The sequence below is a fragment of the Paramisgurnus dabryanus genome, chromosome 3 (assembly GCF_030506205.2).
Source record: "Paramisgurnus dabryanus chromosome 3, PD_genome_1.1, whole genome shotgun sequence".
Lineage (NCBI taxonomy): Eukaryota > Metazoa > Chordata > Actinopteri > Cypriniformes > Cobitidae > Paramisgurnus > Paramisgurnus dabryanus.
In genome coordinates, this window is record NC_133339.1 from 14,007,196 (window position 1) to 14,034,763 (window position 27,568).

Here is a 27,568-nt window from a genome sequence, read left to right on the forward strand (position 1 = left end):
TGACAAACCAATAAAATAATCGAAGACGGATTAATTATTTCAATGTACACAGAAGCATTTACACGTGAAGACATCAGGTTATATGGACGATCGCTTTAAACACTGATTCGGGAGACTTCAAAACCTTTACGAATCTTTTAATTCGAATCTTCTTCTTCTGGAGTTTTATGGCGGTTGGTAACCCAACTTATGGTGCACTACCGCCCCCTGCTGTACTGGAGTGTGGAGTACAGCCATGCAAGGAAAAAAACACTAATTGTCCTGTATAACCCGATTTCTTTAACTCATTTGATAATGGCTCTATACTTCTTCTGTTGCTCTAAATTACATTCCAAAAGGTTTTTAAGCCCATTTTGTTCCATTTCCTGATTAAGTGTTTTTTTTTATTTTCTTACTGTGTTGACATAAAATATGTTCTATTGTCTCTATTTGATTACAATGTCTGCATTTACCAGTTGCATGCTTTCCTATTTTAAAAGGGAATTATTTAGTCCAGAATGTCTGATTTGAAGACGTGAAATGATAATATCTTCTTTTCTGTTCTTAAATGCACTTCTTCCATTTCCAACAAGTAGCTGAACGCTATTAAGATGTCTGCTCTTGCTATCAATATTTCATGCTTCTTGACATTTATTACAGGTGATCCATTTTTGACTAAGAGACACTTGTATGTCAATATATGAATATCTGCATTGATGATTTAACGCTTAGCTAGTTTGTCAACCACTTCATTAGCCTCCACTCACACATGAGCAGGGACCCACAGAAACATAATTTGGTGGTTTCCCAGAGAGGGATTAGCTTAAACCAGGACTAGGCCTTAGTTTAATTAGGAAATATATAACTAGTTTTAACAAACATGCCTTACTAAAAACATTACTTGTGTGCATTTTGAGGCAAAACAAAGGGCATTCATGTATTTTAAGATAGGCTATGCAAGTTGTTATCAGTTTGGACAGCTCTTACATTTATTTTAGTCTAGGACTTGGAACCCGATAAGACTTGTATTACTATTTCTCAATAAACTTGCAAGAATATCATATATAATATCTTGCCTAGTTGATTTTAGTCCACTTGCAAGGCTTGAAAGCAAGGGGCGAAGTGGAACCAAAAAATCTAAAGGAAAATTTCGTAGACCACCAACCCTCAGTGGTAAAAAAAAAATAACCATAACCAAGGTTTTTGTAGTAAAACTAGGGAAATACAAATCGTAATCAATCTGCAAAAAAAAAAAAAACATTTTCACAATAATAAATTAATGGTAATTTTTTCTAAGGGAGTGACTTTACAAAATGATACCTGTTTGAAAGACGGGGATGCGCACCTGTCAATCAGCTATTACATAACAGAGCGCGGCCAGAGACAAACGTGCTCATAAACAGGAAATAAAATATGGAATAATGTGTGCATCTTTGAATAACTGTAAGAATATTTCCTTTAAATATAATTTTTCTCATATAAAGTTTTAAAAGATAATGTTTCAATTTTTTTTGCTTATTTAGACTTGTTTATGCGGTTGTTAAAAAGACTGTTACTTGTTATTATAGTAATTATGAAAGTTCGCTAATAAGATCTCTTTTCTTGCCGAGATTGATTGACGCACAGCATCCAGCGCCCGTGATCTATGTGCAGGCGAGCATTCCGCCCACAAAACGCAAACTTTTACTGTTGCTTTAAGGACAATTTCTTTAATGTTATGTGTGTTTGTGCTTAAATGCGAAGTAAGTGCATCTTATTGGACTTCGGTAATGACCAATCCTGTGTTCTGTACGGTTTGACTTCTGTTTCTTATATTTGCCATTAATGTGAATTGGTTTATTAAGCTTAATAATTATTATTTAAACGATTTAATGTGGTCATTTCATTCTGTTACGCTTATATTTCACGTTTGCCACTGTCGTTTCTACATATTTATGTCATTAGTGTAATTATATTGTTAAAAGTGTGGATTTAAAGGGATAGTTCACGTTAAAATGAAAATTCTGTAATCATTTACTCATCCTCATGTTGTTCTAAACCTGTATGAATTTATTTTTTTCTAAAGAACACAAAATAAGATATTTTGAGGAATGATGGTAAACACACAGCAGTAAGTGACCATTGACTTCCACAGTAGGAAAAAATATTTTGGAAGTATTGTGATAAATAATGAGGAAAATATTTTGATAAATGATGGTAAGCACAAAGTTACCCATTAAATTCCAGCATATTTTTTTTATTCCTAACATGGAAGTCTATGGTCACTTACTGCTGTGTGTTTACCATCATTTCTCAAAATATTTTCTTTTGTGTTCATCAGAAAAAATAAATTCATACAGGTTTAGAACAACATGAGGATGAGTAAATGATGACAGAATTTTCATTTTAAAGTGAACTATCGTTAAAGTGTTTTATGTCTCAGAGTAAACGAATGTAGGCGCATATGCGTGGTACTTGCCAGCGCGCATTGTTAAACCACCTGCTAGCCTTAAAAGTGTATAATGTCACTGTTCAGTGTTTAATATTTAAACTATAGAAATGCATATGACATACAATAATATGAATGCAATGTTAATTGTTAATCTTCAATTATTCATATTATTCAATTGGCCTCCATTCAATTCATGAATTGGAATTTGAATTGAATTGACTCCGGCCAACAGGAAGTTGAATTTGAATTGGAATGACAGGAAGTGGAACTGTGGTCACAAAACAGAAAGAATCTCACATACATTCAGTGTTAGGAAAGTTACTTTTATCTTAATAATTCAACTTGAACTGAAATATACAAAATTGTCAGAGGAAATATTAATATTAGGTCCTATCTTTACTAACTGACCACAGATTTGAAGGTCTGTGAAACTTGGCTGATATAAGTCCACACAAGTCACCTCCTGATGTATTGTCCTCGATAACATGAGCGGATCAAGAACACATCCTGTTATGTGAACTTGGCTTCATGTGAATTGGAACAGTACTTGGGCCACGACTGTTGACGTTTCACAAGAACACAAGTCCAGGGGCCCGTTTCAGAAAGGTGGTTAAGTGAAAAGTCAGAGTTTGTTAAGCCTGAAATGAGGGAAACTCTGAGTTTTCCGTTTCAAAATGGGAGGTTAGGTTAAACCTGAGATAGCGGGGTAAGTCAACCCTGTTTCAGAAGGAGAGGTAGCTTATACTCAGAGTCTGTTTCTGGGGTAACTTGTGAACCTAACTTAACCTGGTCGGAAGCAGGTTTATTTAGTAAACTCAGAGTTTCTTGTGTTCTCCTCCGCTTTTTTAAAGGAGTAGCGGTGTTTAATCTTGTTAGTTGCTTTAGTACATTCATTCATTGCGCACATTTTTATTATGTACACTGTAAAATATTTTTAGCTGTCTTTAAGTTATTATTAAATTGCCAGTGCAAACCATTTTAACTTACTACTTTACATTTTTATAAATTACAATAAACTTTCAACTAAATAATTAAAACAGTACATTTAAATGACTTGTAAAGCTAATATGATATACTTAGGTGCATACACCGTCTAAGTGACTAAAATGTCATGTACTTTTATAGAGGATCCTGTAGATGATGCTGCATTTATTTGTAGAAAGTTAGATTTATATCGCGAGAGGATTTTGAGACCCCAAGTGGTTTTCTGTCATATCCACTTACATTTATGTGAGCGAAATTATTATTTTTTGCAGTCATTTTAGATATATAAATATCCTTACGTCACTAATATCAGTCTTTGTGGCCGTGCTCTTACATCTGAACAGTTGACTTTACATTTCTTATGAATTCAGTCATCATTATCGCTGGTCTAGTGGATAGTGCTGTGTGCAGTGGTTTGTTCTGACATATTCTCGGCGATCTGAGTTCGAATACCGCCTTGGGGTATTTCTGTTTTATTCATGACAGGTTCGTAGCCTTTTATGCCAAAGTATTATGTCTAATTTAATTTTTAGCTGAGCTACTGTCATCTTTTTGTCCATGGGATTACATCTGCATGAAAATGAATATAATAACGTACAGTCCTCGGTTTATTTATTTCTGATATTTTAACTGTGATGAAAAATTAAATGTACGCATTTTCTAGAGTAGCAATTTCCAATAACAACTACTTTCTTTAAAATATAGCTCGTAGTTACTGTACACTTGCAGTAACACTTTCAGTTTTAGTAGTAAAAATGATTAAGACCTCTTTGTCACGTGCTGTTGCCATGGTAAATCATAATATCTGAGCTCCATTGATGATGGCTTTTCATTGTGGTTATGCACGCGCTTAACTCAGAGTTAACCTACGTCGATTGAACTAACTCAGATCAGCGATTCTGTAACCGAAATCTCAGAGTTTCATATCTGAACTCAGAGTTCAAGTTTAAACTCAGAGTTGGTTGAACCTCCTTATTGAAACGTGTCCCTGATATTTTGGGCTTTTGTGTGCATGTAGACTTTTAGTAATGATCCTCCAGACCGTTTTATTAATAATGCCTCAGCTGATTTCTAAACTGTGTTGCCATATCCAAACTGTTGACACATGAATGGTTTCTATCGAGTGTGGATCCTCATGTGTGAGTTAAGGTTAGATTTTGTTTGAAAACTCTTGGTACACTCATGGCATCTGTAAGGTTTCTCTCCAGTGTGAATCCTTGTGTGTATCTTAAGGTTATTTTCAACAGAGAAACTTTTTCCACATTGTTGACATGTGAAAGGTTTCTCTCCAGTGTGAGTCCTCATGTGTCTCTTAAGTTCACATGCAGTTATAAAACTCTTTTCACAGTGATGGCACACGTGTCGTTTCTCTCCAGTGTGAATCCTCATGTGTACTTTAAGGTGACCTTTTGTTCTGAAACTCTTTCCACACTGTTGACATGTGAAAGGTTTCTCTCCGGTATGAATCCTCAAATGTCTGTTAAGGACACTTACACTTGCAAAACTCTTTCCACACTGATGGCACACATGTGCTTTCTCTCCAGTGTGAGAACTCATGTGTATCTTAAGTTCACTTGTAAATGGGAAACTCTTGTCACAATGCTGGCACGCGTGTGGCTTTTCTCCCCTGTGAACTTTCATGTGCCGGTAAAGGCCTGAATGAAAGGTGAAACTCTTTCCACACTGGTGGCACTTGAATGCTTTCTTGCCAGTGTGAATCCTCACATGAGCCTCAAGTTTACTTTTATATCTGAAACTCTTTTCACACTGAGGACATGTGAAAGGTTTCTCCTCAATGTGAGTCCTCTTGTGATCTGCAGGGAGTTCATCTTCACTGAAACTCGTTTCACACTTTCTGTCTTCTGTCTTCAGAGTTTCTTTCTGTGAAACATTATGGTTTATTTTTACAATCTGATGTTTCTCATCCACTTCAGCTTGACTCTCCTCTTTCACTTCCATCATATCTAAAATGAAGACAGTAAATAGTTCATATTGAAAAACCAGAGTGATAAAACACATTTGAGATGTCATGTATCCATGTTATTTTTAATGTGAAGTACATTTAGTCCTTCCAGAGTTTTTTTGTGATTGTTGCGGGCAAAAATCCTCGATTTTGCGGCACGTTTTCTTAAAAAATGCAATGGAATATGCGGGATATTTATGCAATTTATGCAATGGAATTGCGGGAACTTGCGAAAATTGCGTAACTTGCAAAAACTGCGCAAACTTGCAAAAGCTGCAATGATGTTCACGTCACATAATCACGTCACTTCATAACGTTCCCATGGCAATAGAGGACACGGCTGCTCTTTTGGGAAGTAAATGCAACATTTCTCAACTTTCTGCTAATATACTGTATATATATGTGACTTTTTGCTATGAAAATGCGTGATTACGAAATCATGCAAGCCCCACATATTTTGTGCGCGGAAATATGTAATTAATGCGGCGAAAGTGTGACGTATTTGGAAAAAAATGCAGCCCCGCATAAATATGCGGACTTTGGCTGATTATGCAATATATCGCGCGATCGCACAATCGCGTTTTTCTGGAGGGACTTTACATTATGTAATTTCTATTGCCAATTTCTGCTCTTGTAGTTTAACTTTTGTGCGCTGTTCAAAACCCTATAACATTTGTGGTGTTACCAATATCTGGGCATGGGTTAAAAAGGTGACTACAAAAGTGATTACAGAACGCTTACAGTGGAGAGAAGAACGTGCTTTTGCTCCACTCCAGGCTTTGATCACATCCCACGTAGCATAGTGACAACACTTCAAGATGCATTGTGTTTGTGTCTGCGAGTGATATGTACAATAGTAAAGTCAGTGGTTTGGCCACAGTACAGGCAAAAGCAGCCCCAACTAAGTATTAAGTCCTGTACATGCTAATACTTTTCAGGAGGCCAAGATTTCTAAAAATCTTTTCTTTGTATTGGTCTTATATAATATTCTAATTTTTTGAAATGCTGAATTTGGGATTTGTTTTGTTGTCAGTTATAATCCTCAAAATTAAAAGAAATAAACATTTGAAATGTATCAGTCTGTGTGTAATGAATGAATATAATCTACAAGTTTCACTTTTTGAATGGAATTAGTGAAATAAATCACCTGTATACACACACACACACACACGATATATACTTGATATATATTATGTCATCTATAAATCATCTATGTCTGGCTCTCTCTCAATGTTTTTTTTTCTTCCTAGGACTTTTTCCTCCTAAGCAGATTTTTTCTCCTAGGAGTTTTTTCTCAAGCCCTAGGGAGTCAGCTGACATTGGTTTAAATTAGATATCTCTTCTATACATTACAATATTACTAGTACAGGTTAATCTTAGCTAATGTACTATGCTGTTTATGTTGTCCACCGATTTTTCTGTGTTTTTTTTTGTGTACATACAAATAAACATGTCTCAAAATAACTGCCTTTGTGAGTATCGTAGTAAACAAATGCTTCACAAAATAACATGTTTACTGCAGTATAACCATGTTTAGCTAATAGTAATTAATACACCAAAAAACATGGTTACTACACTTTTACCATAAAAAACATGGTTTATTTTCATAAGGGTTATAGTAAGCCTTCCTTTTGAAGTGTCTGTCAAGTAATCAGTAATTATGAGAATCATTCATGCTTTTTGATACAGGTTGCACATTGTTTTCTTTCATTGACTATGTAAAGTAGCCTTGTCCACCCCATTTAAATTCCAGCTCTGCCACTGTTAATATATAGACCTGACCTTACACTGTATTCAAATAATTTTTTTATTTAATTATATATTATTTTATTATAGCCTCATTGGGGGCTGAACCTCCCTAAAATGAAAATCTTATAATCACTCCTGTTGATCACACTAGTCTACTTTAATGTTTAACTATGAAGTTTGCTTTTATGCTTTACACTATGGCACAGAGTCATTATCAAATCTGAGTCATTAAACCAAAATGTCATCAACTTTGTGTGAACTCATGTAAATGATGCATGCATCTAATGTATTTACTGAACGTATGCACATGAATGACAATAGCCTATTTCATGCGCCTTGTTAATGGGTGCTTTGCATTTAAAACAGACAGTGCTTGTTTGGACATCTTTTGGGGCACACAATGTGCATCTCTTCCTTTTCTCTCTTCTGTCTGAGACATTTGAAGACCCTGATTATAAACTATTTTCTGTAGGCTGGTCATTTTTGACTGAGAACACCACAAGTGCAATGCTTACCCTCGTTTTTTTAATTCGCCGTCACGTTTCCTTTTTAATTCCCTTTTTTGGCAACGATGATTCCTTCTCCTGTGGCTCGGCATAAGTATGATCCTCCATTATGAACTAATGTGCAGACTTTCAAATTTTTCCCCTCATGTTTCTTAATGTTTTTATGATTATTCCTCAACCCTCAATAATAAAGATTGAAAAATAGCCACCAACCTATTTGTTTCTCAGTATCTTCATCCTTTATTCTGCATGGTTGTGGATCTGTCATCTTCTCAAGCTCCTCTTTCACCAGCATCAACATTATGTCATGAAGATTTCAGTTGTCACACATGGAGTGATTTCTCTGTGTGTTTGACTCCAGCATTTATTGGTGGATTGTTGTAGGAGGAGCTTCACTGAAGATCTCAATCACTTTCACTCTATGGGTGTGAACTAGAAATGAAAAGAGAGACATTAAAACATTTAATGTCAGTAAAACATTCACCATCGATTTCAGACTTTTTAACATCTCATTTATTTAGTTTATTTATGACAGATAATGGGTTTTTTCCAACGTTGACATTCATGTTATGCTAAGATTGACTGTTATGTTATGGGGTGTAATGATTCACTTGTTTTCTCACGCATTAATTACAGATCTGAATCTATGTTTGGTGTAAACCTGCGTGATTTTACTTTAATTAATTCGAATAAATGTTTTGTTGGGGGATTAAGGTTTTGACCGATATATCGGCCGGCTAATTGCATTTAAATCTGCAAAACATGAGAAACAGAGTCTCATGCTTCACTTTAAGCTCTCTGTTCCTCAGCTTTATTTGTCAACAGACAACTGAGGTAACGTTTGCACTCCTGTCACTTTCGGTGTAATTGTACAATATGTACAATAACTGTAGGTCCTACAAACAAACTTTAAGGGGTGGTTTCCAGGACAGGATTTAGATTAATCCAGGGGGGTATTGCACAAAAGTAGAATTAAGAAAGCCAGGATAGACCCAGCTTGACCTAAGCCCTTTTCACACAGATTTTCCGTAAGATACACGGGACAGGCATCCTGGAATTTTACGGGACCGCTTGATATTTTATTCATTCACACTGCCAAGTTTACACCGCATCTGATGGTCCCGGAAAGACACGTGACATGTTGAAAGTCCCGCCCTCTCTTCTACGCAGCGTCTGAAGTTTGCATATTATTTATTATTTCTCTCTCCAGAAACAACTCGCGTGCATTTTTGTTTATGATAAGACTACAAAGGAGCGCGTGAATGCACAGTTCTATTCTGGTGAATGATCTCAGCTTCAGAGTGGATATTTGACAAGCTCCCTGATTTCTGCTTTGATACAGTTTTCAGACATTTCTCATCGTGATTGTTTATATGCATTTAAAACCCGCATTTTGAGGAGCTGAACAATATATCTCGTTGGGATGACATGCGGGTATTTTCGTTTATTATAGCTCAAATGAGCACGTGACGCGATATTCTTTTATGCTGCTGAATGATCTCCGTTTCAACGCAGTAAGTAACGAGCTAACTTACCTGATATCCGCTTCAGTCTAGTATGCTGACATTTCTCGTAGTGAATGTTGTAAATCCCTGATTTTAAAGAGTTGAACCAACTTCATGTTGCCATGACACGCGCGTCCTCACTACGGCACGTGCGTCATTGTTTATGCGTCTCATATATCATTCCTGATAACTGCTTCAATCTAGTTTGCAACATTTCTCGTGGTGAATGTTTATATACATGTTAGTTTGCAACATTTCTCGTTGTGAATGTTTATATACATGTTATCTCTCGTTGTAAGGAGCTGAACCATAACTTGTGTTGTGATGATGACGCGCGCGTCCTCACTTCGACACGCCCTTTATGGCATTCTTGTTCACACAGAGGGTTACCCGCGTATCTTACTAGGTCCTCTTTCCGGCAACGATCCCAGAAGATTAACGGAACGAGTTTTTGTTCACACAGACGCTTGTCTGGCAATTTTACGGGTATTTTCTGGGACCAGAGGTCTGTGTGAATGAGGTTCTAGTTTAATCAGCCCATCCTGGCTAAGTCTGTTGCACGATTGTTAAGCCAGGATGAGAACGTGCAGATATGTCAAGCCAGGTGTAGCTAGCTAGGATAAGTGAACGTTCACGGCATTCTTAAACAGACCATGGGGTCGATCACAGAATCACTGATGCAAAAATTGATAAAACTCATAAAAATTCATCATGAAACTGCAAACAGTTAACTACTACTATGTGCTCATACAGTATTTGATGCAAAAAAGTGTGCATTATCTTAAAAAAGCTATTTATTTCCTATAACAATTTATATTTGGTGCAACTAAACTGAAATCATTGAATTATTATAAGATTTATGTACAGGATTTGACCATATGAAGAATCTTTTAAGGAAAATATTAGGAAAAGGCAACCATAAAAATGGCACTGCTAAGCAGCAAACATCCTGGTGTCCCTGTAATACCAAAAAGTAGTGATGCATCGATGTATCGCCCGCCGATATTTATCGGCCGATTTTTGATGAATTTGAAACCATCGGCATATCGGCAACAGCACGAGAAAGGCAGATACCGATTGTTTATTAATTAACCGCATAAAGGCAATGACTTGCATGTGTGTTGCATAATCCAGCATTTTTAACAATAATTATCAAAATAATTAAATACTTTGCAAAACAAAATAAGTTGTATAAATTATAGTTTGTCAGTGCAATGAGGGGAAAAAATAATAAATCAAGTAGTTAATCACGCGAGATTACTCATTCACGTGATCCATGCAGTCTAGAGTATTTTGGGAAAATGTCTGCGGTCTGGGCTTTCTTAAAAATCTCGGATAAAGACCAAAAAAATAAATAAAAAAAATAAAAATTGCCATTTGCAACGAGTGTTCTGCAGAAATATCAAGAGGAGGTAGTATTGTATTCAAGTGTTTAATATCGGTATCGGCCAGAAGTTGTCTGTTTAAATCGGTATCGGCCCAAAAAAATCCTATTGGTGCATCCCTACCAAAAAGCCCTTAATATGGGATCCTTCAGTGCATAAAAGGTGGATTTCAACCCCACCCACAAACTGAAGCTTCCAAAAATACTACATTTGCTCTGAGCTTCATGAGGTTTTCAAAACGTTTTATTCATTCACATGCCATAATACACTGAATAGTATATTCTGGATTGTTGGTGAATAGCCACCATGTTCAAACAAGGCTGGTTTGGACTGGAATATTGGAAAGTAAGATGGTACATCTGGAAGATATGTAGAGTACCTTAAAGATGGGGATGGGAAAAAAATTAATCATGTCTTCTGAAATTAATCTACTTTCATGCAGGATAATACACTATATGCTGCAAAAAAAGCAACACTGACTATTTTAATATGGGCATGAAATAAGAAAACAATTAATAAGGTACAGTGTGAATACTATCCTCTGACCTCAGTCTTAGGAGTCTATGGAGCGTCATTATATGAAAGATCTGTGAAGTGGACAGCACTATAATACTAGCTACAATAATAATGCAATACTAGCATCTTCAAGTGAATTAAAGACAGAAACTATAGACTTACAAGTTGAATAAATTGGAGATTTAAAGTCATGTGGAAAAAATGTTCATATATTATAATGTAACTTTTTTTAATTATCTGTCCATGCAGCACATTTGACAGATATCTGTTCTACTGTATGAATCATTTTAACACACTGAATTTTGAATATGTCAAATTATGTATTTAAATAGAATAACATGCACACTGTCATATGTGTCATACTATTGAGATTAAAATACAATTTGTAAACTTACTGACTTTATTTAAAAAAATAGCATGTGCATAACAATTTGGACAGTCCATCACTTTCAGAAAATCAAGATTAAGAACATTTTGCATGCTGGTGACTTGACTGCAGAAATAAATCTACACATAAGGTGTCTGCTGACATATTTTATTGTATGTACTAATTTTAACATTAAAAAAAGTTTCATATATCTGGCACAGGGGTGGGTGCAATCCACCGCATCCAATGACAATAGAGGAAAGCTGTAACATAAAATAATGCCTGTTTTACTGTGACTCCCCTAATGTAACACTTTATGGAGTAATCTCTTCCTGTTGCTTGCAATCTTGTAGAAGTGATTTCAGTGCTAGACTGAAATTTCTTACATCACCTGAGAATCTGTGCCATTAATAAATGTATTCATCAAACCCCTGACAGCAGTCTTCATAATAATACTAAAATAACAGAATGCATACTTAGATAAATTACAGTATATCTAGTATTTTAATGCAGGACCATGAAGAGACTTAAAACATATAAATATCTAGTAGTATTGACAGAGGAACTAGCCGATTAATCTGCATGCTGTGGATGTTTTATGAGTCTGTGGTGTCTAGCATCAGGGCTGGCTCTGTACTTGGTATGGAGCTGGACTCTGTTCATGTTTTGGCTGAGAGAAGAATAATGTCAAAACTAAATTCAATTCTGAACAATCCCTTTCACCCACTACATACAATTATCTTTTTCTTTATTTTTCTTTAATTTCTTTCTTTTCAATAATTGTAACATTAAAGCAATTTCCCTCTGGGATTAATAAAGTTCTTTGAATTGAATTAATCACTAGGATTAATCTTAGCCGGGTTGTTAGCCTGAGCTGCAAAGAGTAAATCTCCATAGTAACTTCATCAAGATTGATTTAGCCTCCCTTCATGCAACCGAGTCAGGGCTAAATTCAGACAGGATAACTGGAAAAATCCCAGCTTAATCCCATATCTTGCTTTTGTGCAATACCCCTCAGCAGGACAAGGTCTTAGTTATTTTAGGCCATTTAAGTTGTTTTTACAAACATACCTTACAAAAACAACAACTCATGTGCATCTCGAGACAAAAAAAAGGGATGTATCTAAACTTATGTCTGTGCAAGCTGTTTTCAGTCAAGACAACTAATATGCGGGGACTGCAAGACTTGAACCCTGTCTGGGAAACCGCCCATAAGTGTTCATTTGTAGCAGAGATTTGTGCGTAAAAATTATTAATCTAACTCAAATATTTTTGAATGATAGATCCCAATCAAAAAGCCTTAGTTTGTACTCCCCTCTCCCCTACAGTTACTGAATATAAAAGGTAAATAAGAACTAACGTTAAAATAAAAAGTGATAATACAGACGCGGTCCTCGGGTAATTTTGGAGTTGTCTGAATAGCGCACATCTTCTGTTTTTAGTCATCGATCTCCACATTACACTGGTTCATAATACATGTGTAAAAACATTTACTAATATTCGTATTATACGTGTGGACTGTGAAATTACCTCAAAGTACACAACTGTATGAGTCAGGAGATGTTTATGACGCTGTCCGGACAATCCCTGCTCCAGAGACAACAGTGAGTCCGGGTCAGATTTTCAACTTCATCTCACTGCTAACGGTTAGCATATTAAGAAATCCTGTTTTCTGCTGACAAACCAATAAAATAATCGAAGAAGCTTTAATTATTTCAGTGCACACCGAAGCATTTACACGTGGATGAAGACATCAGACTCTAGGGACGATCGCTTTAAACACTGATTCGTGAGACTTCAAAACATTTACGAGTCTTTTGATTCGAATCTTCTTCTTCTGGAGTTTTATGGCGGTTGTTTATGGTGCACTACCGCCACCTGCTGAACTGGAGTGTGGAGCACAGACATTCAAGGAAATAATAAACATACACTTATCCCGTATAACCCGATTTCTTTAACAAATTTGATAATGGTGTGATTTTGTTTTTGAACATTAAAAAATCTTTAACTGGATTTTTTTCCAAAATAATTTTTGCTGACTCTTTCATGAATAATAAACATACCGGTTTTTCCTATTTAAAGACTGTTACATGAGTAGTTACACGAGTAAGTATGGTGGCACTTCATGTTGTACCAAAGTTTTGTACTTTTAAAATGAATGGTTGTGTTTTATATCATTTTGTAATAAATACATTAACCTCCTCTACACGGCGAAACCTGTACCAGGTCCAAGGTACAAACGCATAATAAATATCATTATTATAAAACTGCATTAAATCTTGATGTTTTAAACAAAATTATGCTGCAAGATTTGTATTTATCTAAGTTTTAATCACGGTCTTGTTACCTAAAACAATTTTGAGACATGTTAGCAACTCCTAATAACTGATAGCTGGGATTGAAAACATTTTTACAGAGCGGGGTTAGTTGTCACACAGTGTTACAATTAAGCCTCATGTATACAATGATAATGAAATGAAAACAATGTAAATACTATTCAATAATAACTGTTAATACAATATCAGAGGAAATAACTCCCTCTAAAAAAATCTATCTACAGTGAGGAAAATACGTATTTGAACACGCTGCTATTTTGCAAGTTCTCCCACTTAGAAATTATGGAGGGGTCTGAAATTGTCATCGTAGGTGCATGTCCACTGTGAGAGACATAATCTAAAAAAATCTAAAAATCACAATGTATATTTTTTTTATTTATTTGTATGATACAGCTGCAAATAAGTATTTAAACACCTGTCTCTCAGCTAGAATTCTGACCCTCAAAGACCTGTTAGGCTATGTTTACACGTGGGTGGTTATTTTCATAAACGGACATTTCAACCTCTCCGGTTTCAAAAATAATATCATGCACACATGTCAGTTTTCAGAAAAGTGTTTATTTACACATACCCGTGCATATATGCCGTCAAGAGAAGCTCAAGCCCACGTAAGCCAATCACCGGCTGCACTGGTGGTGACGCGAACTGGTTCTTCATGTTGGAGGGAGGAGTTGTTGCAGTAGGTGATCGATGACGTCAAAGTACCGCGAGCGCGAGTTGAGGAATCATACGTAGAGGTGTAATTTCGAATCGCTCTCGCGGTACTTTGACATCATCCGTCTGTCGGTTCTTGCAGCGCTCCATGAAGTCAAAAATGCGCAAGATTGCTGACCTCCGAGCACTCGTCTCTGCTCCTCGACATAATGGAGCAGCTGTATTTGCAAATACAAACACACGAAACGAGTTTGCACGAACAGAAATGTGATCTTGGAAGCGTTCAGAGTAGCAGTCACATGTAAACATAGGTCGCACTTTTGACGTAGGTGCGAGCTCTGGCGCATACTCTGTGACGTTGCCTGCTTAAACATCCGTTTGTCTCACTTTACATGCAACCGTGCAACCGAAGATTTTCAAGATCTCCACTCTGGCCGGAGTTCTTAGAAACAATCGGTTTCAGAGGCGAGTTCTCTGTTTGCGTGTAAACGAGGGGCACAAACGAAGGTAAATCTCTCAGTTTTTAAAAATAACCATGTACGTGTAAACAGAGCCTTAGTCTACCTTTAAAATGTCCACCTCCACCTCATTTATTATTCTAAATTAGATGCACCTGTTTGAGGTCGTTAGCTGCATAAAGACACCTGTCCACCCCATACAATCAGTAAGAATCCAACTACTAACATGACCAAGACCAAAGAGCTGTCCAAAGACACTACAGACAAAATTGTACACCTCCACAAGGCTGGAAAGGGCTGCAACGAAATTGCCAAGCAGCTTGGTGAAAAAAAGGTCCACTGTTGGAGCGATCATTAGAAAATGGAAGAAGCTAAACATGACTGTCAATCTCCCTCGGACTGGGGCTCCACGCAAGATCTCACCTCGTGGGGTCTCAATGATCCTAAGAAAGGTGTGAACTACACAGGAGAAGCTGGTCAATGACCTGAAAAGAGCTGGGACCACCGTTTCCAAGGTTACTGTTGATGATAAACTAAGACGTCACGGTTTGAAATCATGCATGGCACGGAAGGTTCCCCTGCTTAAACCAGCACATGTCAAAGCCCGTCTTAAGTTTGCCAATGACCATTTGGATGATCCATGGGAGAAATGATGAGTCATGGGAGAAAGTGGTCAGATAATACCAAAATATAACTTTTTGGTCATAATTCCAGTAAATGTATTTGGAGAAAGAAGAATGATGAGTACCATCCCAAGAACACCATCCCTACTGTGAAGCATGGGGGTTAGAGCTGAAGATCTTTGCCCGAACCCAACGGGACCCGTCGGGACCCGACGGGCTCGGGCGGGTTCGGGCTTCCTTTCTAACATTTTACACGGGCTCGGGGCGGGCTCGGGCTTGCGCTCCGGCTTTGTGAGGTAAATGAGCGGTCAAGTTCAATCAGTAGCGCAGGATCGCGCTGAATTCATTTACAGTGGATTGGATTTAATGATTTTCCTCATCAAAAACATGTAGCCTAATTTTGGTGAGTAGGTTTTTCAATGTATAACTAAATATGAATCGAGTCTTAAATACATAATTTAGACAGAGGATATAGACTAATGTTGGCAGTAATGGAGAGAAGTGCCGACGCAAATCCCGCGGAGCCTTTCTCTTAATTTCGTTATTGCCAAATACCCATCTTAATTCAGAATATATTATCTTAATTTAATTCGTTAAGAAATAATAATTTTATTGGCATATTTATAGTGTATTGCATAAGCCTATTTAGAATGAGATGTTACAATGTTACAGATGACTTATTTTATTTCTTTGTTTCAACTTCCAAGTGGCGTGTAGATTATTAGTCATGAATAAATAATGTTAAAACCTGTGTAAATTTCTCATTCTTGACAAAAGCTGTGTGTGTGCGCACATTTAAATAATGTCGGGCTGTAAACGGGTTCGGGCTTTTAAATAGCTGTCAATCTAAATGTACGTTCGGGTTCGGGCTGCATTCTGTCGGGCTCCGGACATTTCGGGCCTAACTTTTAAGGCCCGATTACAGCTCTAATGGGGGTGGTAGCATCATTCTTTGGGGGTGTTTTTCTGCACATGGGACAAGGCGACTGCACTGTATTAAGGACAAGATGACCTGTATTGCGAGATTTTGGGGAACAACCTCCTTCCCTCCGTTAGAGCATTGAAGATGGGTCGAGGCTGGGTCTGTAAGAAGCATATCAGGGTTCTGGCGTGGCCTAGCCAGTCTCCAGACCTAAACCCAATAGAGAATCTTTGGAGGGAGCTCAAACTCCGTGTATCTCAGCGACAGGCCAGAAACCTGACTGATCTAGAGAAGATCTGTGTGGAGGAGTGGGCCAAAATCCCTCCTGCAGTGTGTGCAAACCTGGTGAGAAACTACAGGAAACGTTTCACCTCTGTAATTGTAGACTAAGGCTACTGTACCAAATATTAACATTGATTTTCTCAGGTGTTCAAATACTTATTTGCAGCTGTATCATACAAAAAAGGTAAAAAAAATTATACAATGTGATTTCTGGATTTTTTTTATTAAGTCTCAAGTGGACATGCTAAGTGGAAGAACTTGCAAAATAGCAGGGTGTTCAAATACTTATTTTCCTCACTATATATCCAAAGGGTATATTTCATGTTTGACCATCAGACACTGAAGGGCAGAGCAGCTGCACTGAGCTAGCGGCACATTTTAGAAATACTTGACAAAATAAGGCTGCCCTCGGCGGTGTACTCGGCGCTGACCGCCTGCTGATCACCTTTATCTCAAATATTCAAAATCTTTTAATATAGGCACCCTCTTTACTAACTGACCACAGATTTAAAGTTTATTCATATCCCGCCTAAACGGCTACATTTTATGACACAGAAAGAGTAATATTTCAAATATTTTGCAGGTTTTAAGCTTCATTGCGCTGACTCAAAATGCATTCTGGGAAACTTTGCTGTCATACGTCCACACGTCACCTCCTGATGCATCCTCAATAAAATAAGCAGATCAAGAACACATCTGGGGATGTTATTTGAACTTATTACACGGCTCTCTGGAATGCTTGATTCTGATTGGTCAGTTGAGACATTTGCAGGTTCGTTCTTTTCGAATAATAACCGCTCCAAAATAATAACGCATAGCCGGTACTACTTTTACGAGTAAGATCGCTCCGCGCCAATAAAGATTACTGTTTGTTTGGCGCCATCTTGTGACAAACACTGGACAACCACGACAAGACACAACCAGCTTACTGAGACTGAACTTGACAAAATAGAGCATGACAGCTACGAAGCCAACACACAAAAAAATACAGAATGGGCATTAAAACTTCTCAAAGACTGGTTAAAAGAGAAAAAAAATGGAGACAGACAAGTATGAAGCAGAGGATCTTAATAAGGTATTACGATCATTTTATGCATCTGTGCAAAGTTTCGCGGAAGGATAAAAATGTTAATTTAAAACAAATATGCCAATAAAATGTTTCAAATTCATATTCTTGTCCAGTTTTTTTTCTTATGTGACAAGTAGCCGTGTAATAAGCGGGATAATGTAGAGTCAGCCGGTAGTTATCGGGAAATAAGCCCCTTCAGTGTGATACAAGACCCTCCGCTTCGCGTCGGGTCCTGATCACACTGTCGGGGCTTATTTCCCGATAACTACCGGCTGCCTCTACATTATCCCTTACTTGGCACGATGCAAAGTTGGAATTGGAGCAGTACTTGGGCTGTGACTGATGACGTTTTACAAGTCCACAAGAACACAAGTACAGACATCTTGGGAATTTGTGCGCATGTAGACTTTTAGTAAGGATCCTCCAGACAGTTTTATTAACAAGACCTCAGCTGATTTCTAAGCTTTGTTGTCATATCCACACTGTTGACATATGAATGGTTTCTATCGAGTGTGGATTCTCATGTGTGTGTTAAGAGTACCCTTTACTCTAAAACTCTTTCCACAGTGTTGACAAGTGAATGGTTTCTCTCCAGTGTGAATTCTCACATGTGCATTAAGGTGAGCTTTCATTGTAAAACCCCTTTCACAGTGTTGACAAGTGAACGGTTTTCCTTCAGTGTGAACTTTCATGTGTGTCTTAAGAGTTTTTTCACTTATATAACTTTTTTCACACTGAAGACATATGTAAGGTTTCTCTCCAGTGTGTCTTCTCATGTGAGTCTCAAGTTCACGTTTATCTACGAAACTCTTTTCACACTGAGAACATGCGTGAGGTTTCTTTTCACTGTGAGTTATCATGTGTTTCTTAAGGTGACGCTTCATACTGAAACACTTTCCACACTGAAGACACGTGTGAAGTTTCTCTGCTTTGTGAACTTTCATGTGTATTATCAGGTTACTTTGGCTTATGAAAAATTTTTCACACACATGGCAAGAGAACGGTTTCTCTCCAGTGTGAATTCTTGCATGTATTTTAAGGTAACTTTCAGCAGAGAAACTCTTTCCACATTGATGACAAGTGTAAGGTTTCTCTCCAGTGTGAGACCTCATGTGTATCATAAGTTCAGTTGCACTTTTAAAATTCTTTCCACACTCTTGGCACACAAATGGTTTCTCTCCTGTGTGAATCCTCACGTGTACCTTAAAGTTACTTTCAATAGAGAAACTCTTTCGACACAGATGACAAGTGTAAGGTTTTTCTCCAGTGTGAATCCTCGCGTGTACCTTAAGGTTACCTGCAGTTATAAAACTCTTTCCACACTGATGGCACACGTGTCGTTTCTCTCCAGTGTGAATCATCATGTGTGCTTTAAGGTTAACTTTTCTTCCGAAACTCTTTCCACACTGTTGACATGTGTAAGGTTTCTCTCCAGTGTGAGTCATCGTGTGTTTCTTAAGTGCAGCTGCAGTTATAAAACTTTTTCCACACGGATGGCACACATGTGGTTTCTCTCCTGTGTGAATCCTCATGTGTTGTTTAAGGGAAGGTTTTGTTCCGAAACTCTTTCCACACAGATGACAAGTGTAAGGTTTTTCTCCAGTGTGACTTCTTATGTGAGTCTTAAGTCCACGTTTATCTCTGTAACTCTTTTCACACAGATGACAATTGTAAGGTTTCTCTCCAGTGTGAGTTTTCATGTGTTCCTTAAGTTGACTTCTATCTGGGAAACTCTTGTCACAGTGAAGGCACGCTTGTGGCTTTTCCCCACTGTGAGTTTTCTTGTGCCGGTTAAGGTTCGATTGAAAGGTGAAACTCTTTCCACACAGATGACAAGTGTAAGGTTTTTCTCCAGTGTGACTTCTTATGTGAGTCTTAAGTCCACGTTTATCTCTGAAACTCTTTTCACACAGATGACAATTGTAAGGTTTCTCTCCAGTGTGAATCCTCGTGTGTTCTTTAAGGTTATCTTTTCTTCTGAAAATCTTTCCACACTGTTGACATGTGAAAGGTTTCTCCTCACTGTGAGTCCTCTTGTGATCTGCAGGGTGTTCATCTTCACTGAAACTATTTTCACACTTTATGTCTTCTGTCTTCAGAGTTTCTTTCTGTGAAACATTATGGATTATTTTTACAATCTGATGTTTCTCATCCACTTCAGCTTGACTCTCCTCTTTCACTTCCATCATATCTAAAATGAAGACAGTAAATAGTTCATATTGAAAAACAAGAGTGACAAAACACATTTGAGATGTCATGTATCCATGATATTTTTTATGTGAAGTACATTATGTCATTTCTATTGTCAATTTCTGTTCTTGTAGTTTGAGTCTTGTGCTGTGTTTAAAACGCTATAACACTTCTGATGTTTCCAATTAGGGGTGTGACGGTTATTATATAACCGTGAGAGCGATGGTTATAGTTGAACACCGTCAATAGAACTCTATAATTGCCAAAACCGTGTTATATATATATATATTTTTTTGTTAACAGTTTGTGCTATTAATGGTCTCCGTCGTTTCAAACTGTATTTGATTCTTTTCTAAAACATAATAAGTGAGATGTGCAGATGACTCATGAACATAGAGAATATATCAGGTCAATTGACCGTTCGCAAAGACCCGACCCCCTTAGTTACTGTCGCTATGTCCAACAAGATACGCCGCTCTCACGCCCCACCATGTTCTCACGCAGTGAAAAATGCATCGGGGAGCAGAGAGGACACTGACAACGCGCTGACACACAGGACAGACCAGGTTACTTTTTGGTTACGTTTGATATTAAACATATTAAAGGTCACGTTCTTCCTGATGCCATTTTTTAAACCCTAGTTAGTGTGTAATGTTGCTATTATAGCATAAATAATACACTGTAAGCAATTGCTGTAAATTTACAGCCAATTTTCAACACTAAAATACTGTTTTCATGTTAAACAGTTTAGTACTGTAGTTAGCAATGCATTGTGGGCTGCTTAAATTGGAGCAACAAGACGGAGGCCCTCAACAGTAAGTTGATGTTTTAAATTACAGGACAATACAGTATTTTCTCGAAAATGCATGTTGACTGGGGAATTTGGAGCACGGTCAGAAGCAATATTAGTTTTATAAATTGAGGCTAGCCTTTTGCTTTTGGTAAATTTTCTTTAAAAAAAATACAGAAGTAATTTGTCATTAACCCCTGGATGGAATTTCGGGAACCATTATTTGGATTGGAGATTTTCCAGAAGAGGACGTACAATTTAGATGACGTACTGCACATTCTCAAGTAGTGTTCATCAAATTCATCGGGTCTTGCATCTACAAATGAAACGGTAATTCAAATCTTATTCATATTGCCAAAAATGCTTGATATCAACTGATAGAAGCTTCTCTTGCTAGGGATTTAAACATGTCATTGAACAGTGAGGCTTAGATTTGAATAGCCAAAACAATATTACTTTTGAGTGGTATTTTGTTTAATTTTGGTAAAGTTAGACGTAGGCTACTTCTGAATTTGAGAAACAACACTAAAAATTTACTTTAACCAAACCATAGGATTATTTGAACATCGACTATCCAAGATGGTTTTGGTGAGTTTTATTTTGTTTGTGTCGACTTTTAATGAAAAGTTAAAAGTTTGGTTAAAGTTGAATAGTCAAGGCTTTGCATTTTTCTTTTTAAACGCCAAATTGGTGTGAAAATATTGTCTTTCTGGACTCTTTGTGAATGCAATGTGTGTACTAGTTTGTGGGAGTACTACTACATATGTAAAAAGAGAGGTGTAAATATTTTTTTGGCTCAAAGGAAGCTGCATGTAAGCTACGTGTGACAACATGGAGTTAAAAAGATAAATTGTTACCCTTTAAATTTTGAATGTCAAATCTATTTAGAAGTTTGATTGTAGGTACCTCGTTCACGTCTTGGTTACATTCCACCTAGTGTTTACTAATTATTGTCCTTTTTATAAATTTTCTTCTTAAAAATCTTATTATGGTAAGGATAATGTATTTGTTCCCTTCAGGTATCTGCCACTGCGGCTGACGTTGAGACAACTCTCAGTCTTCCTGCAAGTCCTCGCCTGATACCTGGTAATATACATTTAATTTAGAATCATTGATAGACACATTGTATATTTTATCCATTCATCTTGAGTTTACAAATGTTTACACAAGGTAACAAGTATTACCATGTTGTTAAGTTTCAAGTGCAACAAGGCAAGTCACAATTAAGGGTTGGATGATCACCTTTAAGGGCTCTGAGGGCATCACACCAACATTTGAAATTGGACTTGCTGCTATGTTTGCAACCTACTACATTTTCAGCCTTCAGTATCAAGATGAGACAGCCTGCCCTCTGGAATTCATTCAGAGGTAAACCCCTTCAATCCCTGCCATCATTATATAGATATATACAATTAAATTAATGTGTTTGTATTTTATGCATAAAATGGAATTAGTACTGTACATTTCAAGCCTCAACACCTACACACACACACACACAGGGTATAGACTTTATTATAATTCCATTTGATTTCATTAAAGGAATAGTCTACCCTTTTGCCATATTAAACTATGTTATTACCTCAACCTAGACGAATTAATACATACCTATCTTTTTTCAATGCGTGCACTGTACAGCGTGTTGTGAATGTGTTAGCATTTAGCCTAGCCCCATTCATTCCTATGGTACCAAAAAAAAGTTTGTTATTTTGTGGAACCATACTTACTGGTATAAGTCCTCATGTAATAGTCTTTAAATAAGGAAAACACGGAAGTGTTTGGTGGCTTCCCTGTTTGGTACCATAGGAATGAATGGGGCTAGGCTAAATGCTAACACATTCACACCATGTTGTACAGTGCACGCATTGAAAAAAGATAGGTATGTATTAATTTGTCTAGGTTGAGGTAATAACATAGTTTAATATGGCAAAAGGGTAGACTATTCCTTTAAATCCACTCAATTTGTGCAATGACGAAAGACAAAAAAACAATTAATTGCTTTTGATTTAGGCACTTCATTGATATAAATCAAGAGAGAGGGACAAATGCCAAAATCATCAGACAAGATTGTCTCTAAGAAGAAAGGTGTGATCGTCCAGAAGTCGTCTTCTGCAGTTAAATACACACGTGGCCATGCTACTGAAGGATCTCCTTGACTTTTTAATGGAACTTCATATCGGTGAGTATATAATCTTTCTCTCATTTTTTTGACAGTCTGGCATTGCCACAATTATACTGGTATTTTTAACTTTATAAGCATTCGCTTGGAGTTTATACTTTACATTCGTGATTGTTTAGTTTATTTATGAGTATGATTGTTTTTTGTTCTTTGACAGTGGCAGCACTGGAATAATGCTGCAGAGAGGAACAGCGGCTACTAAAGTGATGATCGTCTCTTCTGGATCCACAAGAACTAAGATGTAAAAACACAAACCTACCTCACAGGACAATTTTAAGAGGTAACCTGCAAGTCTAGCTTGCAGTGGCACATGTGCCTATACGGTTTCATCCTAAATGTTTTTTATGCTTATTATTGATACATCCTGACAAAATGTTCTACTGTACTATAATAGTTTCAAAATGGCCTTAGGTATGTTTCCAAAAATACTTTTTTATGCAAAACTATAGGTTATGCCCTTCACATTTGGTTAGGATTAGGGGCAGTCTCTGACGAGCAATTTAAGAACGTACGTTTATTGCCATAGTCTAAAGCAAGACACTACTGTTTCTGTTTACTACTAGAAAGCTTTTTCAGCATTGTCCAACAGGATTTATTTTCTTTCCTTTTTTGTATTCATGTTGACATTGACATTTCTCTTTGAAATAAAGGTGTTTGATTTGGAAGTTTTTGTTGCTTATTTTGCATAATATTCACAATAATGCATATCTTAAGCAGTTGTCTTTAGCCCTGGGAATTCATTGGGCAAGTTCATGGGAGACTGATATTTTAAATATCAATGAAGAATTTTTAGAGACTAAATTTATGTTATTTAAAAAATGCTGCATATTTCTGTGATTATTTGGAAATTACAATAATATTGTTAAGGTTGTTACTTTAAACCTAAACAATATTATTTTAGTTTCTAAATAAATCACAGAAAAATGCATTTATTTTTTACTGTATTAGACTGTGAAATCATTTAACAGTGTGACTACAGAAGTATTCTGTATTTCTGGTTTACAGACTACTACCGTAAATTAATTTTACATATGAATACTGTAAAAATAACGGTATACTGCTGGCGTCTCTGCTGCCAGCTCTTTACTGTAAATTATATAAATACAGAACAATACAGTTTTTCTGGTTTACAGACTACTACCGTAAAGTCATTTTACGTATAAATACCGTAAAAATAACAGTATACTGCTGGCGTCTCTGCTGCTAGCTCTTTACTGTTATTTTACAGGGAAATTTTTTACAGTGTACCTGTAAAATGATAAAGCTCAAAGTTCACTGCCAGGCGATATATTTTCTTCAATAGAATTCCTCTTTCAAAGCCTACAGCGAACGGTAGGTTTGGACTACAGCCCTCTATTTCCTGCTTTAATGACGTCAGTAAAACAGTTCATTGTAAAACTCCGCCCACATGAATACATCAGTCACCAGCTTTGGCTCAAACGGCTCTGCTAAGCTAAGCTGCTATCGAATCACAGCACACTAAACAAACTACACAATCAGAACTTGTTACGTATTTCTGAAGGAGGGACTTCACAGAACAAGGAAGACTTCAGCCTGTTTTGAGGACAGTGAAAACAGCGGTATACAGATAATAGGGCTGGGTAAAAATATCGATTCATCAATGAATTGCAATTATTTGTTTCTCAATTCAATATCGATTCATCAAATCCTATGAATCGATTCAGCCCCCCCGGCAAGTTGCGCCGCTGTGGGCAACACTCTAGTGAGAGCGTTCAGCGTTGTACAAGACGCGCTTTATCAAAACAGAAAGATCAAAGATGGCAAACAGCAGCACTTCTTTCAAGCCTTCACCATCAACGTGATCAAACATTAGTAATACTACACACATTATTTAAAAATATACTCAGGTACTTAATTGCTTGTGTATTTACTTATTATTGAATCGATATTAGGGCTGCACGTTTTCAAGTTTTTAATTAAACGTTAACCGACACCCTTAGCGGTTAATACTCGGTTAACCATATTATGCGCAAGGCAACCCAGAGATACAGACACACGAGAAAAGGGTAGTTATTAATTTTTAACACCTTTAATAACTGGTTGAACCACATTTAAAACTAAATTAATTTATAGAAATAAGACGCAGTGGTAAGGACAGAGCAGCTTAAGTATGTCACTGACTTTTGCGTTCGCGGGGATGGTAGGCTGGCGAAGGTACTCGCAGGTATGCGGCCGCCTCTCTATGATGCCCGGGTCAGGGTGTTGGCTGGGTTTGCCGCGATAGTCGGTGAAACGGTGATTGCCGGTGCTTCAGCCTCTCACCGGTTAGATCACTTGCCCACCCCGACACCGTCTTTCACCGTCGTTTTGATATTTTCTTGTAATTAAATCATTTAGCTTTATTAGAGAGAGCAAACACTTATAACTGAATGTGTCTGCTGCATGAATTCACAGCGGAGCTGAACGCGAGTCACGTCACAGAGCAGCAGGTGTCAGATTTCATTTATTTCTGTCAGAGTTTGCGAGGCGAGCTGAATGACCAGACGATAGCAGAAGCCGCGTGCTTACTCGTTTTTGTTATAATGCACATATATGATGTTTAATATAAGCGAGATAGTTTTGTTGTATTTTTTATCAAGAAATTCATACGCGATTTAATGCAGCTTACGCAAGCGCTGCATTTAAACAATTGCGTAATTCAAAAGTGAAAGTAAAATGCGCACGTCTGCATGCATTAACCGGTGGGAAAATTCTGTCACCGAATTTTCATTGATGAATCGATATTTTTACCCAGCCCTATTATCTGTATACCGCTGTTTTCACTGTTTTCACTGTCCTCAAAACAGGCTGATGTCTTCCTTGTTCTGTGAAGACCCTCCTTCAGAAATACGTAACAAGTTCTAATTGTGTAGTTTGTTTAGTGTGCTGTGATTCGATAGCAGCTTAGCTTAGCAGAGCCGTTTGAGCCAAAGCTGGTGACTGATGTATTCATGTGGGCGGAGTTTTACAATGAACTGTTTTACTGACGTCATTAAAGCAGGAAATAGAGGGCTGTAGTCCAAACCTACCGTTCGCTGTAGGCTTTGAAAGAGGAATTCTATTGAAGAAAATATATCGCCTGGCAGTGAACTTTGAGCTTTATCATTTTACAGGTATTATTTATGCTATTATAGCAACATTACACACTAACTAGGGTTTAAAAAATGGCATCAGCAAGAACGTGACCTTTAATATGTTTAATATCAAACGTAACCAAAAAGTAACCTGGTCTGTCCTGTGTGTCAGCGCGTTGTCAGTGTCCTCTCTGCTCCCCGATGCATTTTTCATTTTCACCGAATTTTCCCGAATGTTTCACTCGGTTAAACAATTTTTAACGGTTAATCGGTTAACCATAGACACCCCTAATCGATATCGAAGCAAGTAAATCAATATCGAATTGAATTGAATCGAAGCCTCAAGAATCGAAATTGAATCGAATTGTGAAATTCCTAACAATACCCAGCCCTAACAGATAAGTAAATTGTGTGAAAAATACAGCGTTTTTTACACGTGAAACATGAACACATGTTATATTGCGAGCTATAAACACAAACAAAGCTTCAAAATTACAGGAAGAACGGGAGCTTTAAACAAAGTCTCACCTTTCAAATAATCTCTTCCTTCTAGTTAATTTATAGCATCAAATAAACATGAATGATCATAAAGAGAAATGTTCTTTTAACCGCAGAAAGGCGTCTGTACATTCCGCTTTTCAAGTTCAAATCCTCCCATGTTAATCTACTAACTCTCCTGACTGCTTTAAATGGTGAAGAAGTATGATTTGTCAGATCACCTGTCAATCAAGCTCCCTGCGAAGGGTCAATTGTTTTAAACGACGGGTTAGAGGGGGATGCTTCTTAGTCTAAAGAAGAGGGTCGTGGGGTAAAGCGGTTAAAGCACATTCACTGCTAGTTGTCTTGCTGTTAATTTTAAATAAAAGTTGAGCAAGTAGCTAATCAGTGTCTGCTCGTTTGTCAGTTGTCCTATAACAGACGAATGTTGCAACGCGCAAAACGCAGAAAAGGTAAAAGACAAAAGGTTAATGTCTTAGCCACCTGGGCTGCCTGACTTGATTGTTGAATGTCATAATCTTTACCTCAAGATGTAAAACCCAATGTATATCACTTTTCAGTTTATATACTATTACATCGGAACCTAGATATAACATTTTATAAATTTGTAACCCTACACATGGATCAATTCCCAGAAATCACAGTCATTCAATTCACTGAGGGTTGCTTTGGATAAAACTCTTTACTTGATGTTTCAATCTAATTCTACTGAATCGATTATAGATGCAGAAAGTTATCATCTCATGGATTTTAGTTTAGTTTCACCTCATGTTTCTCAATGACAATGTTCAGGTTTTGTGATTTAACTACAGACACTTAATCTATTAAAGTTTTATTATTCCTCAACTATCAAGGATGAAGACACCTTTCATTAAGAAAGACAAACGCATAATAAACATTATTATAGTTATTATAATAGTAGCTTATATTTAGACATCTTATTTACTGGCTAGCTAGCTAGCTATTGTATAAACACATTTTAGTATTTGCTAGTTAAACCATAATACCGTGGATCAAATATATTTATCCAAGTTTATCATCAAAACTTACTTGACTTGATGTAGTCCTTGGGGTCAAATGCAAGTGTGGCTTCTGTGGAGGTCAAGGCCTG

General features: G+C 37.0%; 2 protein-coding genes across 2 annotated transcripts; both read right to left on the bottom strand.

The window, feature by feature from the left end:
• Positions 1–2,672: 2,672 nt before the first annotated feature.
• LOC135768986 (uncharacterized) lies at positions 2,673–27,568 on the bottom strand. The gene is made up of 3 exons (XM_065278344.1): positions 27,508–27,568; positions 7,826–8,044; positions 2,673–5,358 (listed from the first exon to the last, which is right to left on the bottom strand). The coding sequence occupies exons 2-3, from the start codon at positions 7,911–7,913 to the stop codon at positions 4,511–4,513; spliced, it is 936 nt and encodes a 311-aa protein (XP_065134416.1). The 5' UTR covers positions 7,914–8,044; positions 27,508–27,568; the 3' UTR covers positions 2,673–4,510.
• On the bottom strand, positions 18,008–19,915 carry LOC135768427 (uncharacterized). The gene has a single exon (XM_065277655.2). The coding sequence runs from the start codon at positions 19,913–19,915 to the stop codon at positions 18,233–18,235; it is 1,683 nt and encodes a 560-aa protein (XP_065133727.1). The 3' UTR covers positions 18,008–18,232.

What these genes read in the sequence shown, in the direction of transcription:
- LOC135768986 (XM_065278344.1), bottom strand. Translation starts at nt 7,913, where the DNA reads ATGTTGATGCTGGTGAAAGAGGAGCTTGAGAAGATGACAGATCCACAA. An exon ending in AGATACTGAGAAACAAATAG is followed by an intron (nt 5,359 to 7,825) that starts GTTGGTGGCTAT and finishes TCTTCATTTTAG; the next exon opens with ATATGATGGAAGTGAAAGAG.
- LOC135768427 (XM_065277655.2), bottom strand. Translation starts at nt 19,915, where the DNA reads ATGGAAGTGAAAGAGGAGAGTCAAGCTGAAGTGGATGAGAAACATCAG.